This window comes from Taudactylus pleione, unplaced genomic scaffold (assembly GCF_031769625.1).
Source record: "Taudactylus pleione unplaced genomic scaffold, aTauple2 ptg000218l, whole genome shotgun sequence".
Taxonomy (NCBI): Eukaryota; Metazoa; Chordata; class Amphibia; order Anura; family Myobatrachidae; genus Taudactylus; species Taudactylus pleione.
The window spans coordinates 12,157,278-12,171,687 of record NW_028284620.1 but is presented as its reverse complement, the minus strand read 5'-3'; the positions used below and the strand labels follow the sequence as shown (position 1 = coordinate 12,171,687).

The following is a 14,410-nucleotide window of genomic DNA, read 5'->3' as shown; positions in this document are numbered from 1 at the left end:
GGGGTCAATTTGATAAATAGGCATCTTCGACATTAAAGCTGTACAATATAAAATTTAAGTAATGTAAGGAAAGGTATTTCAAACATTGATTTGCCAAAAAATACACATTTACATCTTAAAATATATATTTTTTCCATATTAGGTCAGACTGACCGGCCCGTGACAATGGATGATTTGAAGAAGCTGCGGTATCTTGAAGCAGTTATTAAAGAAGGCCTTCGAATCTTCCCTTCAGTCCCATTCTTTGCAAGAACCATTACAGAAGATTGCACCATTAGTAAGAAACCAAAGTGGAATTATATAAATTGTCATCTAGATAATATAATGAGGCTCATATAGAGATCACATAACATGCAACACCAAAAAAATCACAATCATAACATGCTACCCAAAATAGGTGCATGATTAGCTTGCAGAGCTGACCGTAATGCAAGATTCCTGTAGCCCAGCAATGGAGAGAGCAGCAGTATATGCACCTAATATACTACAGGAGAGAATAGTAGTATATGCGCTTGGTAAATGTTAAAGCTACTGTACTCATTTCATACACAATATAGTCCATCTATGACTGGACAGTTATTATTAACCAGTTGCCTAGCTGGTTGTCCTGGGCTTTCTCCAACATGGTGGCATCTGATGTGGCCATGTCGGATATGTCTGTGGCGGCTGCTGGAAGGTAATCTTCCGGCAGCTGCCGGCCTCAGGTCACCTGGCCAGCACTTTGCTTGCTGCAGCAAATTCTTACCATGGCTGGGGTACAGAAAGGTGTGACAGCTGGAAGACACTCTTCATGCAGCCCGGGTTCAGGGACACTGCAGCTTCCCTTCTCACCCCCAGCCACAGGCACTGCAAGTGGGAAGGCAGTAAGAGGCATTCCTAATAGGATCGCCCCCCACCAACCTGGGCTATCTGCACTGCAGTAGCCCCTACTCCCCCTGTTCTCTCCCCATCCCAGCCAGCAGTGATGGGCGATCCTTAGGATCCATAGGATTGTCCCCAGCTGCTGGCTGCTCTGGAAGTGGAAATATTTTTTGTTTTTAATAGTTAAAAAAGAGTTTTTAGTTTAAATATTAAACTTTTTTTTTCGAAACTGTTGATTTTTAAAAAATCAAACTATGGGCCTGATTCAGAGCTGAACGCTCTGACCCGAGCGCTCGCTCTGAATCAGGGACCTCCTCCCTGAAAATGGAGCGTCCTCTTGGACGCTCGCATAGCTGTGGGTGACCACCCACAGCATATGCGAGCGTCCATGATGATGGTCGCGATGGTCTTGACCATCGGGCTTGCGACGGAGACCCTGCGGTAGGGTCTCGCTGCCGCAAGCCCAGGAGTAATTTTGGCTCTATCAGAGCCAAAATCACTCCCACTGACATCACTAGTGATGTCAGTGGGGCCGACTCCAGACGGTAGGCGTTCCCATGGGAATGCCTCCGTCTGGCAGGCACGCCCCCGGCACGCCCACCAAAGGGGGCGTGCTGTCAATCAACATCGACAGCACGCCCCCTTTGGTGCGAGACCCGGAGCGACAGCTTGGCTGTCGCAGTCCGGGTCTCGCGCATGCGCACGACGGAGCTCCCTCCGTCGTGCGTATGCGCAGTGGGGGAACATCGACCCGTTTGCGAGCGTCCTTTGCTCGTGAACGGGTGTGAATGACCCCCTATGTTAATAAGTGCTATTTAACCATAAAATTTAATACAATTATACTGAATTGGTTTTAAATAGCTATTATTTACATAATTTGATAATAAACAAAATTGTCAATTTTGGAGAAACTATTAGCCAGTTAAATGGTTAAATAATAACGTCACATTTACCATGTAAACACAATTAAAACCAGCAAATTCAGAATGAATGTACAAATTAAGTTAAAATCAATACAAGCATCAGATACCTTCCCTTTAAAAGATCAAATGGGAATCTGCTCTCTTCTTGCAGCCTATTGCACATATCGGTGTAATAATGTGAATACTGTAGATTGCAGCAGTCACACTACAATAGTATTAGCGTCAGTGCTAGGGATCAAGTCGCACTCAGCCATTCAGAAATTGCCACTGATCGCCATCTTCATCAATTTGCATTTTGCACCAGGGGTCGAGCACCTGTTGAGCACCTGCAAGTGATCCACCTCATGACAGGCACATATGCACCTTCCTTGCGGTCAGCATGTGAGTCGTAAATCGTAAGGCCAAATTGCATCTCAGTGCACATGCGCAAAAGAAAGAAGAAAGATGCAAATTTTGAGTCTCAATGCATGAAAATGCAGACAATGTAATACAAAGGGGCAGATGTACTAAGGAGTGGGTTGTCAAAGTGGCTTTAACCGATGGATTTATAATGGCAATATAAATAAATGCTAAGCAAGCCTGTTTTAGCATTTATTTCTATTGCTGTTTGAAAACTATCGATTAAGGCGACCGATGATCATTGGTTTTCACAACACGCTCCTTAGTAAATTTATCCCTAAGAGTGGTGAACAAGCTTAATTATATTAGACTAAAATTAAACTTGACAAGTCAGAAAACTGCAATAAATGCAAGAAATATAACTATATTATATTATATAGTTTTTCTGCTAAAAATAATGATATACTGCCTGTTGGCATGTGTCTAATTCTGTAGGAGGCTTTAAGATACCGAAAGATGTGAATGTGGTGATTGTGCCCTATGCCCTGCACCGTGATCCAGAATATTTTCCCGAACCTGAAGAATTCAGGCCTGAACGGTTTCTTCCCGAGAACGCAAGTGGCCGGAACCCCTACGCATATATACCTTTCTCTGCTGGTCTCAGGAACTGCATTGGTGAGTTAGAGAATTGTTGGTAACACAAAAAAACACTCTGACGGTGACCAACACACCAAAATAAATAATTGCTTTTCCTATATATAGGTAAAGTTGTTAATTGTATAAATTTGATATTACTTTTGTTATTTCTTTATAACAATAGTTTTTGCTGATCGTTACGTTACTAACAGTAGTCTTCTCTTTATGTTCTGCAATATATAGGCCAACGCTTTGCTCTGATGGAAGAAAAGGTGGTTTTAGCTGCCATCCTGAGGAGTTTTACTGTAAAGGCATGTCAGAAGCGCGAAGACCTCCGCTTGCTGGGAGAACTCATTCTTCGCCCACAAGACGGCATATGGATTGAGCTGCAGAACAGATAACACACTTCCCAAACCTTGTGACCTTACAGCCTAATTGTATGAACTATAAATATTTCTATAATTGTAATTAATTGTAAATAGCCTATTGTGTATGCTTGCTGATAGAGAGGAATTGCAGTATAATATTTTTTAGGACATGTCTTACAGTTTGCCATGCTACCCACATACGTTTGGTGTTTTTATTCCTTCAACAAATAGCTGGGTTGTTCTTATAAATATGCCGGTCTATTAGAATGAATATGTTTTGGATAGAAAGCGTCACACATGCAGATTATGGGTGTTAAGTAAACCATTATTTTGCCAGCCCAGAAATGATTTAGTGATACATATAAGTGAATTGGGAACCATGCTTTTACTGTCAGCCAAGAGCACTACAGCTGTCAAAACATCGGGCTAAAGGTATGCTTTAGTAGTGTCATTTACTGCCATACATTTCTATGCATTATCTGAGTGGTGAATGTAAATAAAATGCAGGTTCTAAGAAAGATTGTCCATCCTTTGGCCTCTGCACTAAAAGCACTTTTGGTCAATGCACTTCTGCATAGTAATATACATTTCCATGTACCGTAGCCCCGTATGGAGTCACTTTGGTGGAACACTGATACTGTATGTACTTAACTGTAGACACATTTACTTGTATGTTTCCTATACACACATTTACCGTATGAAACTAGCACGCCTACATATCTCTCAGTATAGTAAATGATGAAATAGAAACAATTGACGTTTGTGTGGATGGACAATCATGATAATAAGCACAAACCACTAATTACATAAAGAATATATAAATATATAAGAGATAAAATAAATACTATACCTTGTTTTAAAAAAAAGACTATGTTTAGATGTAAATTATGTACAACATCAGTAGAAACTGAAAGGATAGGGGTAGAGGATACATACTAACTAGATCTTAGCTATCTAAGTTGTATGACAGCATCAGTAAATAGATTTACTGTATGGGGCATTGTCTCTTTCTCTGTGATAATGGCTAATGTTGGCCCCATAGCAACAACAATACTTTATTGTAGTAATACTATAGGATCATTATCAGGCATGTTGTTAAACACAGTTGAAAAATAATCACTGTCAGCCACATGTATGGTCATCATATGGCAGTACCACCCTTAGACCCCTATTGTTTTCTTTTGAAATAAACAATGTTCCGTGAGGGTAGAATGCCCCAGGGAAGCATTCCTTGTATTGCTGCGTGGCCAGATCGTGTACAGTTTAACATTATCAGTGGTTGTTGCTTGGCTCTACGTTTGAGTGGCAGTATCAGGACATGTGTAACCAGCTTAACTCTTTAGTAGACTTTAGACTGGAGCTAACCATATTTTGTCTTAACTTATATAAATGACCTCCCTCCTGCTAGCCGTAAAGTGCATTTTCCTCATGTTCACTGTACTCTCATGTATGTAAACATAAAAATCTGTTTGCCGCAGATACAAAGCTGCCCCCTTTTTTAACTACACTATCACAACATTCCTGTGAGCTGAGACTGTGGACAATTTGATTTTACTTGAAATTACATTTAAGATTGAGGATTAAGCATAGAAAAGTGGCGCTCAAAGCCAAAGATGTAATCAAGGACAGGTCAGTGCATAGGCACCAATCATATAGCCAGCAAGGAGAGATCACAAGTGCAAGCCACAACATATAGTAGCAACTTCTATATACTGTGGCATGGTTCAATGTACACCTTTCTACAATTCCTGATTTACAATTGATTGTCTGTCTTATGATGCTGTGCATATTTCTAACAATGTCCTCCTCAGCATACATTTACTTAATGGAGTAATGGGCCTGATTCAGAGACTGACACAATTGTGATTTTTACGTAGATTGAGCAATTGCTTGCATGCACGATCACGCACGCACAGAAGACCCACTCTCAAAGTGAGTGACAGGTTGTCAGCTTAGGGGGTGGTAACGGGGGGGGGGTTTAGAAAAATGCAGGTGTGTCTGACCGTCTAAACACAGGGCGTGCATAAATTAGTCATTGCGACCTCCTGTGCAGCATGAGAGCTTTCTGCGTGTCAGGAGAGCTGCAGTGTTTGTGGCTGGTCAGACTTGACTTACATGCAGTGTGACTACCCGATGTACATGGATGTTACCAATGTTTATGCTGATGCACGCCGTCGTACGGATATGAGAAGGCAGCAGTGGGCGGCCCTATGCTCGGTTATGCTTTGGATGGCATTAGCATGCTTTAGCAACTGTGATCTGTGAGTACATGCAGTTGCATTTGCATTATATCCGTCTCTGAATCAGGCCCAATGTGTGACCAGTGTAGCAGAGAGAAGATGGCTCTTTGGAGCCAATTTATAGTAATTCATGTCCCCAAAAAATATTTCCTATGAGAGTGAGACAGAGTACTACGTCTAAGGGACAAGTAAGTGGATGGGTATATCCATCATGATGGTTACATCCTTCATGCACATGTCACATGTGGATGACATTTACTACAGACTTACGGACTTCAAATGTCATTGGAAATATATTGTTTCATGTGAATACAGAATACAAGGCCAGCTAAGGTTTGCAGTGAACAAGTTGACCGTTTATGCTTTATTTTGACCTACCAAGTAAATAATATATTTAAAGAACGTAGGAGAGCAGGGAGCATTTTTGTGTAGATGTTTAAGCTACGAAGCTGTTAAATTATATTTCATAATAAAGCTAATGTCTGTATTAGACCAAATGTAGAGGTAGCCAACAGAATTTGATTAATCACAAATCAAATATGTACTGTAGTTAAAAACAAATACAAATATTAAACATTTTTACAATGTTAATAAATAATACATCATGTGGTTACAGATACATTTCAAGATGAAGTGAGTCAAAATAAAAAAATGTTTTTTTGGGATATCTGGTTTGTCAGTTGTGTATACATTTTTTTAATGAGATTTTTTTTTATTCTCATCATGAAATGAGAAGGTGACATTGATTTAACTAAACATGGCTATACAAGTGTAAAGCATGATTTCTGATACAGTATTGACGCGTTAAGAAATTGATTCTTGAATGATTCTTATACAAAAAAGGACAATGAGCAATCCATGATTGCCATTTAATAATGTTGTAATTTAATAATTCCAAGGTTTCCTATTTGAAAATGACCTGTAGCATACAGTATATAACCTAAGAATAAAGAACTAGGCTTCATAGACTAGAAAATTAAGGTGATGATAATATGTTGATTTAATGCTAAATAATACAATGAGAAATAAATCTATTGACCAAAAACAAAAAGTATAATACAAAAAAAAATCTAATTTACTGTATAGCAGGAACAAAAATAAACATTGAAAATATGAAAAATACTAAATAAAAAATATAATCATATTTTGAAAGATATCAAAATTGTTAAATAACTTTAATTTTTAAAGGAGGGGAAGAAAGAAGGGAAAGGAGAACTTTCCTGGGATGAAAAAAAAAGTTAGATTTTAGAAGAAATTTACATTAATATATATGATAGACAATATTCAGAAATTAATACAAAAGATCCACAATATTCTTCGACATATTGTTGTCAGTGCAGGACTGATTTAAGGCAAACCAAGGACTCCAAACTTGGATAAATCTAAGCGATTTATTATGAAGATAGGCCATTATCTTTTCCATTGCAGCTAAATGCCAAATCTTGCTTGTAACAGCCTGGAGGGGGGGCAGGGTCAAGATGTTTCCAGTAAGAGCTATAAGGCAATGGGCTGCATTCTGTATCTGAGATACTAATTTATTCTCTAGTAATTGTAGAATTAATTAATTTACTTATTAGGGCCGCCACTGTATCCCAAAAAAACACTATCTTTGGGCATGTCCACCAGATATGGATAAAGGTCCCAGTATCCCCACAACCCCTCCAACAGAGCAAATATGTTGAACTAAATATTCTATTTAAAATAGCAGGTACCATACACCAATGGAATGGAAATGTTATAAGTATTTTACTTAACTAAAGTAGATATAGATTATTTGGAAATTCTTTCCTTAATTATGGACCAAGAGTCCTCTTCTGGGCGAACCCCAAGATCACTTTCCCATTGTAACTCATATTTGGGAATGGAGGGTTCTATAGTATGTAAAAGTAAAATATATAGAGATGAAATCGTATCTTTCATGAGAGAATTATTCAAACAGAGTTGTTCAAACTGGTTTGTTTGGACTGAACAGATTAGTGATGCAACAAACTGTTTTAGTTGAAGATAATTGAAAACATTTACATCTTGAAAATTGATTGTGTTCTGTAGATCACCCAGACTCATACAAGTGCCATCTTTAATAACATCCACCACAACCCTAATACCGCTAGTAAACCAATGTGTAGACAAAGTCTTAGTAATTCCTGGGAGAAATAATGGATTGTCCCATAGAGGGATCAATGAAGAATGAATAGAGAGAAGTTTAAATTTACATGTACACTGATCCCAAGTGAAGTTAACTATGGGGTGAAATGAGACTAACAATGAACGGTGTTTTGAGGGAACCCTTAATATAGAGGGAGGGGAAACAAGCTTGCAAGCAGCAGTTTCTAGTTACACCCATTTCTGAGAGGTAGTCGGAGCAAACCATACTACAGCCTGACTGAGGTGTGCAGATAAATAATATATTTTAATATCTGGGAATCCTCAACCACCATTGGATGTCTCCCTTGGAATCTTTTTCTTCCAAACAAACTGTATGAACCACTTGTGTATTTGAGAAAGAACACTATTCGGTACACTAATTGGTAGTGTTTGCAATAAATAGAGAAGACATGGTAAGAGATTCATTTTGATAGCTATTAATCTACCAAACCAGGAAATAAAATTAAAAATGAATAGGTCCGCCTTTATAGAGGATAGGTTTCTAGGATAGTATTATTAAGTAAATCAAAAGTACGAGTGATAACAATTCCTAAACATTTTATTTTGTAAATTTTCCAAGTAAAGCTATAAATAGATTTAAGAGCATCTAATTGGGAATTAGGAATATAAAAGGGAGGAGCCTTTGTTTTTGAATAGTTGATTTTATATCCAGACATAGAGCCAAAATAAGTAAGGCTATCAAACAATTTAGAAAGTGACTCCTGGGAAGAGGACAGGGTAAGTAGAACATAATCAGCAAACATCAATCTGAATTTCTTTAATTGTTAAAGGTTGACAAATACTAGCAGCTAATGGTTCTATAATTAAGGCAAAAATCAGGAGTGATAAAGGAATACCCCTGACGTGTACCATTAGTAATAAAGAAGGGGTGTGAAACAACTCCATTTACTGCTACTCTAGCAGAGGGGGAAGATTATAAAGCCATAACACCTTTGAGAAATGAACCCTCAAAGCCAAATTGACAGAGTGTTTCAAACATAAATGGCCAACTAATCCTGTCAAAAGCCTTCTCAGCGTCTAAAGAAAGCAAGATTGCAGGAAATTTTCTGGAGTTAATAATATGAACTAAACTAGTATTATCTCGGGCTTGTTGCCCTGGAATGAAACCTACTTGGTCATTATAATTTAATTGAGGCAAAATAGAGTTTAAACGCGTTGATATAATGTTTGAATAAAGCTTGATATCAGAATTTAATAATGATATTGGTCTATATTTGGCACAATTAGTAGGATCTTTCCCTTCTTTATGAATAACTATAATTCGAGCTTCCAGAGCTTGTGGGGAGAAAGGCGCACCATTTTAAACACTATTAAATAATGTTGATAGGTGAGGGATAAGAATATTTGAAAATGTTTTGTAATAAGCTGCTGTAAATCGATCTGAACCCGGAGCTTTGTTAGATTTCATAGATTTAATGGCCTGAGATATCTCGTCCTCAGTAATAACATCACTAAGATTCTTTGAAGCTTCTGGAGATAGTCGAGGAGATTACATTTCATAAGAAAATCCTGATTTGAGGACACTGATAATGAAGAATAGTTTTGAGATTAATTATATAAATTTGAGTAGAAAGAAAGAAATTCCTCTGTAATATGCTTAAGGTTGAGAAGTATGCTACCTGTTGTGGATTTAATCGAGAGAACATTATTTTGAGAAATCTTCGACTTCAATTTAGAGGCAAGTAATCTATCTGCTTTATCCCCTTTTTCATAATATGACTGGTTAAGCCATTTTAATGCATGTTCAGCCCTATCTGTCAGAAGATTAAATTCTCCATGCACAGTTTGTAATCTAGATAGATCCTCTCTAGTAACGATACTGGATCAGAACCTCTATACACACCTTCCTATACCTTCTAGTGTCCTGCCTATACCTTCTAATGTCCTGCCTATACCTTATAAGGATGACGCTAATTTGCGTACGCAGTCATACCATAAATAAAGACTTAGACATGGAATCTGTGGTTCCAAAGCACAAAGTGATATTCAGGTAAAAGTTCAGACAGTTACACGCAATTGATCAAGACACAATTTAGGCACAAAAGGAAATTATACAGACCGCAAGTACAGTATACGTATGCAGGTGCTTCCGGACCCAGAGATAGGCATCAGCAAGAGACCCCTCGTCATTCAGCATTCAGCATGAAGACCCAGAACCAGCGTTCATGCACTCATATTTATACCCTCCCAGAATATACAGGACAATAGGGAAGTCTGTTGCTGATATCATTGGTTCTCAGGGGTGAAGCATCTGTTACAGCACATTTAACAGGCTGGTTCAAACAGACTCTCCCTGCCTCTAACAGCTGGGGGTCTTCCTCTTCACGCCTCTCGTAGCATCCTAACAGTTGTTTCTAAAATATACATTATGTTGCTTGTAGGCTCTGCGATCCATAACTCGGGAATGCATGATGCGATCTCCCCACCGATAACACCGGAATACTGTAAAAAGGATACGCATCAGTACAACTCCAAACATGACTTGTTTAGCATGTATAATACCTTAGTTATCAAATATCTTTATTTCTCAGCATTTAAACTAACTGAACCAACTTAAATCATATACTTTAGAGCTTATTGAACCTTATGTGTGAATATGTAATGTGTGGGTACTCAGGGTTTGAAATAAGGACGCTAGTTAACTTGGGGCAGATGCGTGCGCATAAAGCTAATAAAACAGCGGTTTCCTACAAAGTCCTATGCATTCGCTAATATGCGACTAGTTAACAGCGCAATGTGTGTATTAATGTGCGTATGGGAAATGATGATAAATGCAATCGCATGGTGCTATTAGTATTATCGCCACATGTACTAAAATGTGAGTTTATCTAAAATGGCTTAGGCTTAGGCGGCCATTCGCAAAATGGCGTCTTGCGATCTCATTTTCAAGATGGCATCTTGCGGCCATTTGCAAGATGGCATCGCCGCGATTAAAATATTAAACTGAACTTGTCTCAGCCAATTATTCAGCTTCGACACTAGACCCGAAGATTTATGTTTACTATCTAAAACTCATATCTGTTCTGTGAGGTCACGTATTTTTTTAGTTCTAAATTTTTTAGAATGAGCAGAAGCACTAATTAAAAGACCACGAATCACTGCCCATTACAACATCGGGGAGATGTTTGGAGTGGTATTAGTATAAAAGTACTGCTGTAATTCATTAACTAAAGAGCTTTAGTACAGGGTTTAAGAAGAATCCTATTATTCAAACACCAATGTCAAGAACCACAACTAGTCTGAGGTCCTATAATATAAACCGTCATTGGATCATGATCAGACCAAGTTTGTGGTATAATAGAAACATCTAATATAGTCTGAGCCAATTCAGTACTAAGAATAACCATATCTAATCTAGTGTAAACATCATGTAATGGGGTGTATGAGGTGTAATCTCTAGCTGTGGGTTCCCTGATTCTCCATGAATCAAATAAAGGTTGATGTGTAAGAAGTGCGACTAAAGTTTCAGAGCATGCTAAATATATTTTCTGAAGGGACTTGGGAAGAGGTTTGGACCTATCCAGATGACAATTATAATAGTATTAAAATCTCCCGCTAAAATCACATTTCCTTGGCGATGTAAAGAAATGTGTTCATTCAAAGTCTGGAAGAAACACGATTGCTTCTGATTAGGAGCATAAATATTTATTAGAGTGTAGGTAACTTTATTAAGAAGATCCACAAGGATTAAAAATCTCCCCTCTGGGTCACAAACAACTTTAGAAGGAATAAATGTAAGGTGACTAGCAAAAAGTATACAAACACCTTTCTTCTTATATTGAGGATCACACGCATGGTACACATTTATAAAACGCTTAGATTTAAGTTCAGGGTGATAAGCACCTGAAAAATGAGTCTCCTGCAAACACACTATATCACCCCCCATCTGTTTAAGTGAGAGGAACAAATTAGATCTCTTACAGGGATTATTAAGGCCTCTAGTATTCAGAGAAATTACCTTAAGAACCATTAATAGTTATAAGAGATGAAATCAATATAAAGACATTAGTATAATGGAGAGTTTTATGCAAGATAAAGAGTAACCCCGGGCAAAGGGAAAAAAAGGGTGGGAAGGAAGAATATATATCGGAATATATATCGGACCCATGGAAGGGGTAAGCTAGTAGCCATAAATGTCCGATGACGGTGGTCAAAGTGACCATGTGGGAGATGAGCGGCAGCAACATCAATAACAAATTATCCATTATATACAGAATAGGGATCTAGTTAAAAGGGGTCTGTGACTATTAATTGTAAATTATACAAATGTAAAAATGCTTTTTCCTTTTTACACTCATATGCACAAGGGGCTTATACTGGTTATAACATAGGAAACAGTAGCATCGCTTGGAATAATATCAGTCATTTGACAATGTACAATAGCTTTTTTGACTATCAGTAATGTGTTCTACTGAGTGGGATGATTTTAATTATATCTATTTATCATTATGAACCCTCAGACCTCAAGGGAGTTAATTTACAGGTGGCAGTGACACTAATATATGCTGACAGTATAACGATAACTTACTGAATTCTACCAGAAGTTGTTCAATGTGAAAATTTAAGCTGCATCTAGTTTTTTACGAATACCATTATCAGAGATTTTTAAACCAAAATCGATAAACTAGCTTTAGGAGTAGATACCAGCAACTGGAACATTGCTAGCAGCATGGTTTTACTGGACCTTACAGAACCCGCAGACAGCTTATTCTAGACCCGATTTTGTTGTTTGCTGTGTTAATGCATAGTTCATATAAAACAGGTTAATCAAATTCTCCACCCAGTCACCCTCTCTAAGGTGCTGTCAGATGGACCTATAGTAGCCCATATAGAAATGTTCCCAACCTTTTGCATGATATGATGCTTGAATGTTTACTTTGTAGTTCTTGAAATAGTTCATTGAATTAACTGGAAAAGTTGCAATAATGTTAGAAAATTTGCAATAAATGCCTGAACTTTAGATAGACTATACATTCTGAAATAAATTTGAGGTTTGAACATATGCAAACATGGCTACAAGCTACATTTAACAATTTCATACAAACAACAAAACTCATTCTTTGAATTTGAATGTCAAATACAGACAACACACTGTTTGAAATGAAAACATTAAACCTGCTATAGAATGTAGTCTTTTAAGCTTGAACATTTATTGTTTATATTAATGGCTCTTGTTTTGACCTCAGCTGTGAATGCAAATGCAGCTGAGGCCCAAATTGAATAGCCCGGAAAATTGCGATCTTACCATGAACAAGTTCAAAATGTTAAAACTTCAGGACATGTATTATTCAATTCTAAGCCGTATTCCGGAACTGGAAAACCACTGGTATTGTCTTAATACCAGACCCTCACACCAAAGACACCCAACAAGTGGCCCAATGACCGAAAATTAAATGTATAAAAATGTATTTCTAGTAAAACATTTTATTTTTCATATAAGTGCCACACATTTCCCATCACTCTGGGAGCATTTCTCTATATTCCAATCACAATACACCTTACCTATACGGTGCTTTATTTGCAATGGGGAACCTCTGAAGAAACATCCTCCCTGAGCAGACAGTGGGCCTGATTCAGCAAGGAACGCGGTTGCTAATACACATGCAATTAGCCGACTGTTGCGTACTGCGCATGCATCGCAGTGAGCATGCGCAAACCAGCCACTGCAATGGGGACTGTGATCGCAGTGAATATGTAGACCCATCGCAGAGTGACTGACAGAAAATTCCATTTGGGGAAGGTGATGGGGGGGGGGGGTGGTTTGGGAAAGTAGGTGTCCCAGTGCGTTCAGATGCAGTTTCGTGCATAAATTATCCACTGTGATGGCCTATGCAGCCTGAGGTCTCATAGCGTGCATGGAAGTTAGCAATTTCTGAGTAAGGTCAGGGCTTGTGCAAGTGTGCATGAGGCTGCAATGGTACTCGATTGTACCGATGGTTTTTCAGTCTTGCTAAACATTATGGATGTGTGCTAAGTATAGTTTGTGTCCTTGTGTAGTTCTGCGGCGGGATAGAGATCACATAGTCCAGAAGATGCCTGTTTGTGTAGGAATATAACCAATGTCATCATCATACAACAGAGGTTCAACCAGACTTGCGCCCCCTTTCACCTCCTGCCAACTACAGTATATGCCCTCTGTCTTTACACCCTCCTGTCCCCTGTCTTTCCAGCTTTCTGCCTCCTGCCCCATCACTCAATCCTCCTGCATTGTCACTCCTGCATTGTCACTGTCTTTACAGCCTTCTGCCTCATCACTCCAGCCTCCTGCCCATCACTTCAGGCTACTGCCTCATCACTCCAGCTTCCTGCCCCATCACTCCAGCCTCCTGTACCCTGTCTCCAGCCTCCAGTACCCCATGACTCCTGCCTACTTTCCCCTGGTGTCTTAAATTTTCTGTCCCCTTGAGTCTCCAGCCTCCTGCCCCATCACTCCAGCCTCCTGCTGCCTGTATCATTCAGCCTCAACCCCCTCTCCTGTGTCACTCAGTCTCCTCTTTGTGTCCCTCAAACTACCCCCCACAACTATGAGTCTCTCAGCCTTCCCCCACTTTTTGTTTCTTCACCCCTATCACCTTGTGTATCTCAGATTCCTCCTCACTCTGTGTCTCTCAGCCTCCCAATCTGTGTCTTTCAGCCTACCAATCTGTGTCTCTCAGCCTTCCACTCTGTGTCTCATAGTATCATTGCCCCACCATGTGTCTCAACCAGGCCCCATTACCCTCAGTCTCCCAATGATTTGTGTACATCTCTGATTGTTGGGGGTCTGCGCATGTGCAGGACCCATTCTGCAAATGTTCAGAATAGGTCCTGCATCCTTGCATGCTGATTGATATGCTGTGGCTATTAGGGAGCGGAGTAAGTGTGTGGTTGTCCTGCG

General features: G+C 39.0%; 1 protein-coding gene across 1 annotated transcript in view; it reads left to right on the top strand.

Moving 5' to 3' along the window:
* The window catches only part of CYP4V2 (cytochrome P450 family 4 subfamily V member 2), a 99,477-nt gene extending 94,371 nt beyond the window's left edge, over positions 1-5,106 (top strand). The window contains exons 9-11 of the mRNA XM_088478817.1: positions 143-277; positions 2,619-2,798; positions 3,003-5,106. Coding sequence (XP_088334943.1) covers positions 143-277; positions 2,619-2,798; positions 3,003-3,160 — 473 coding nt within the window. The 3' untranslated portion in view covers positions 3,161-5,106. The remainder of the gene's footprint in view (positions 1-142; positions 278-2,618; positions 2,799-3,002) is intronic.
* The last annotated feature ends 9,304 nt before the right edge of the window (positions 5,107-14,410 follow it).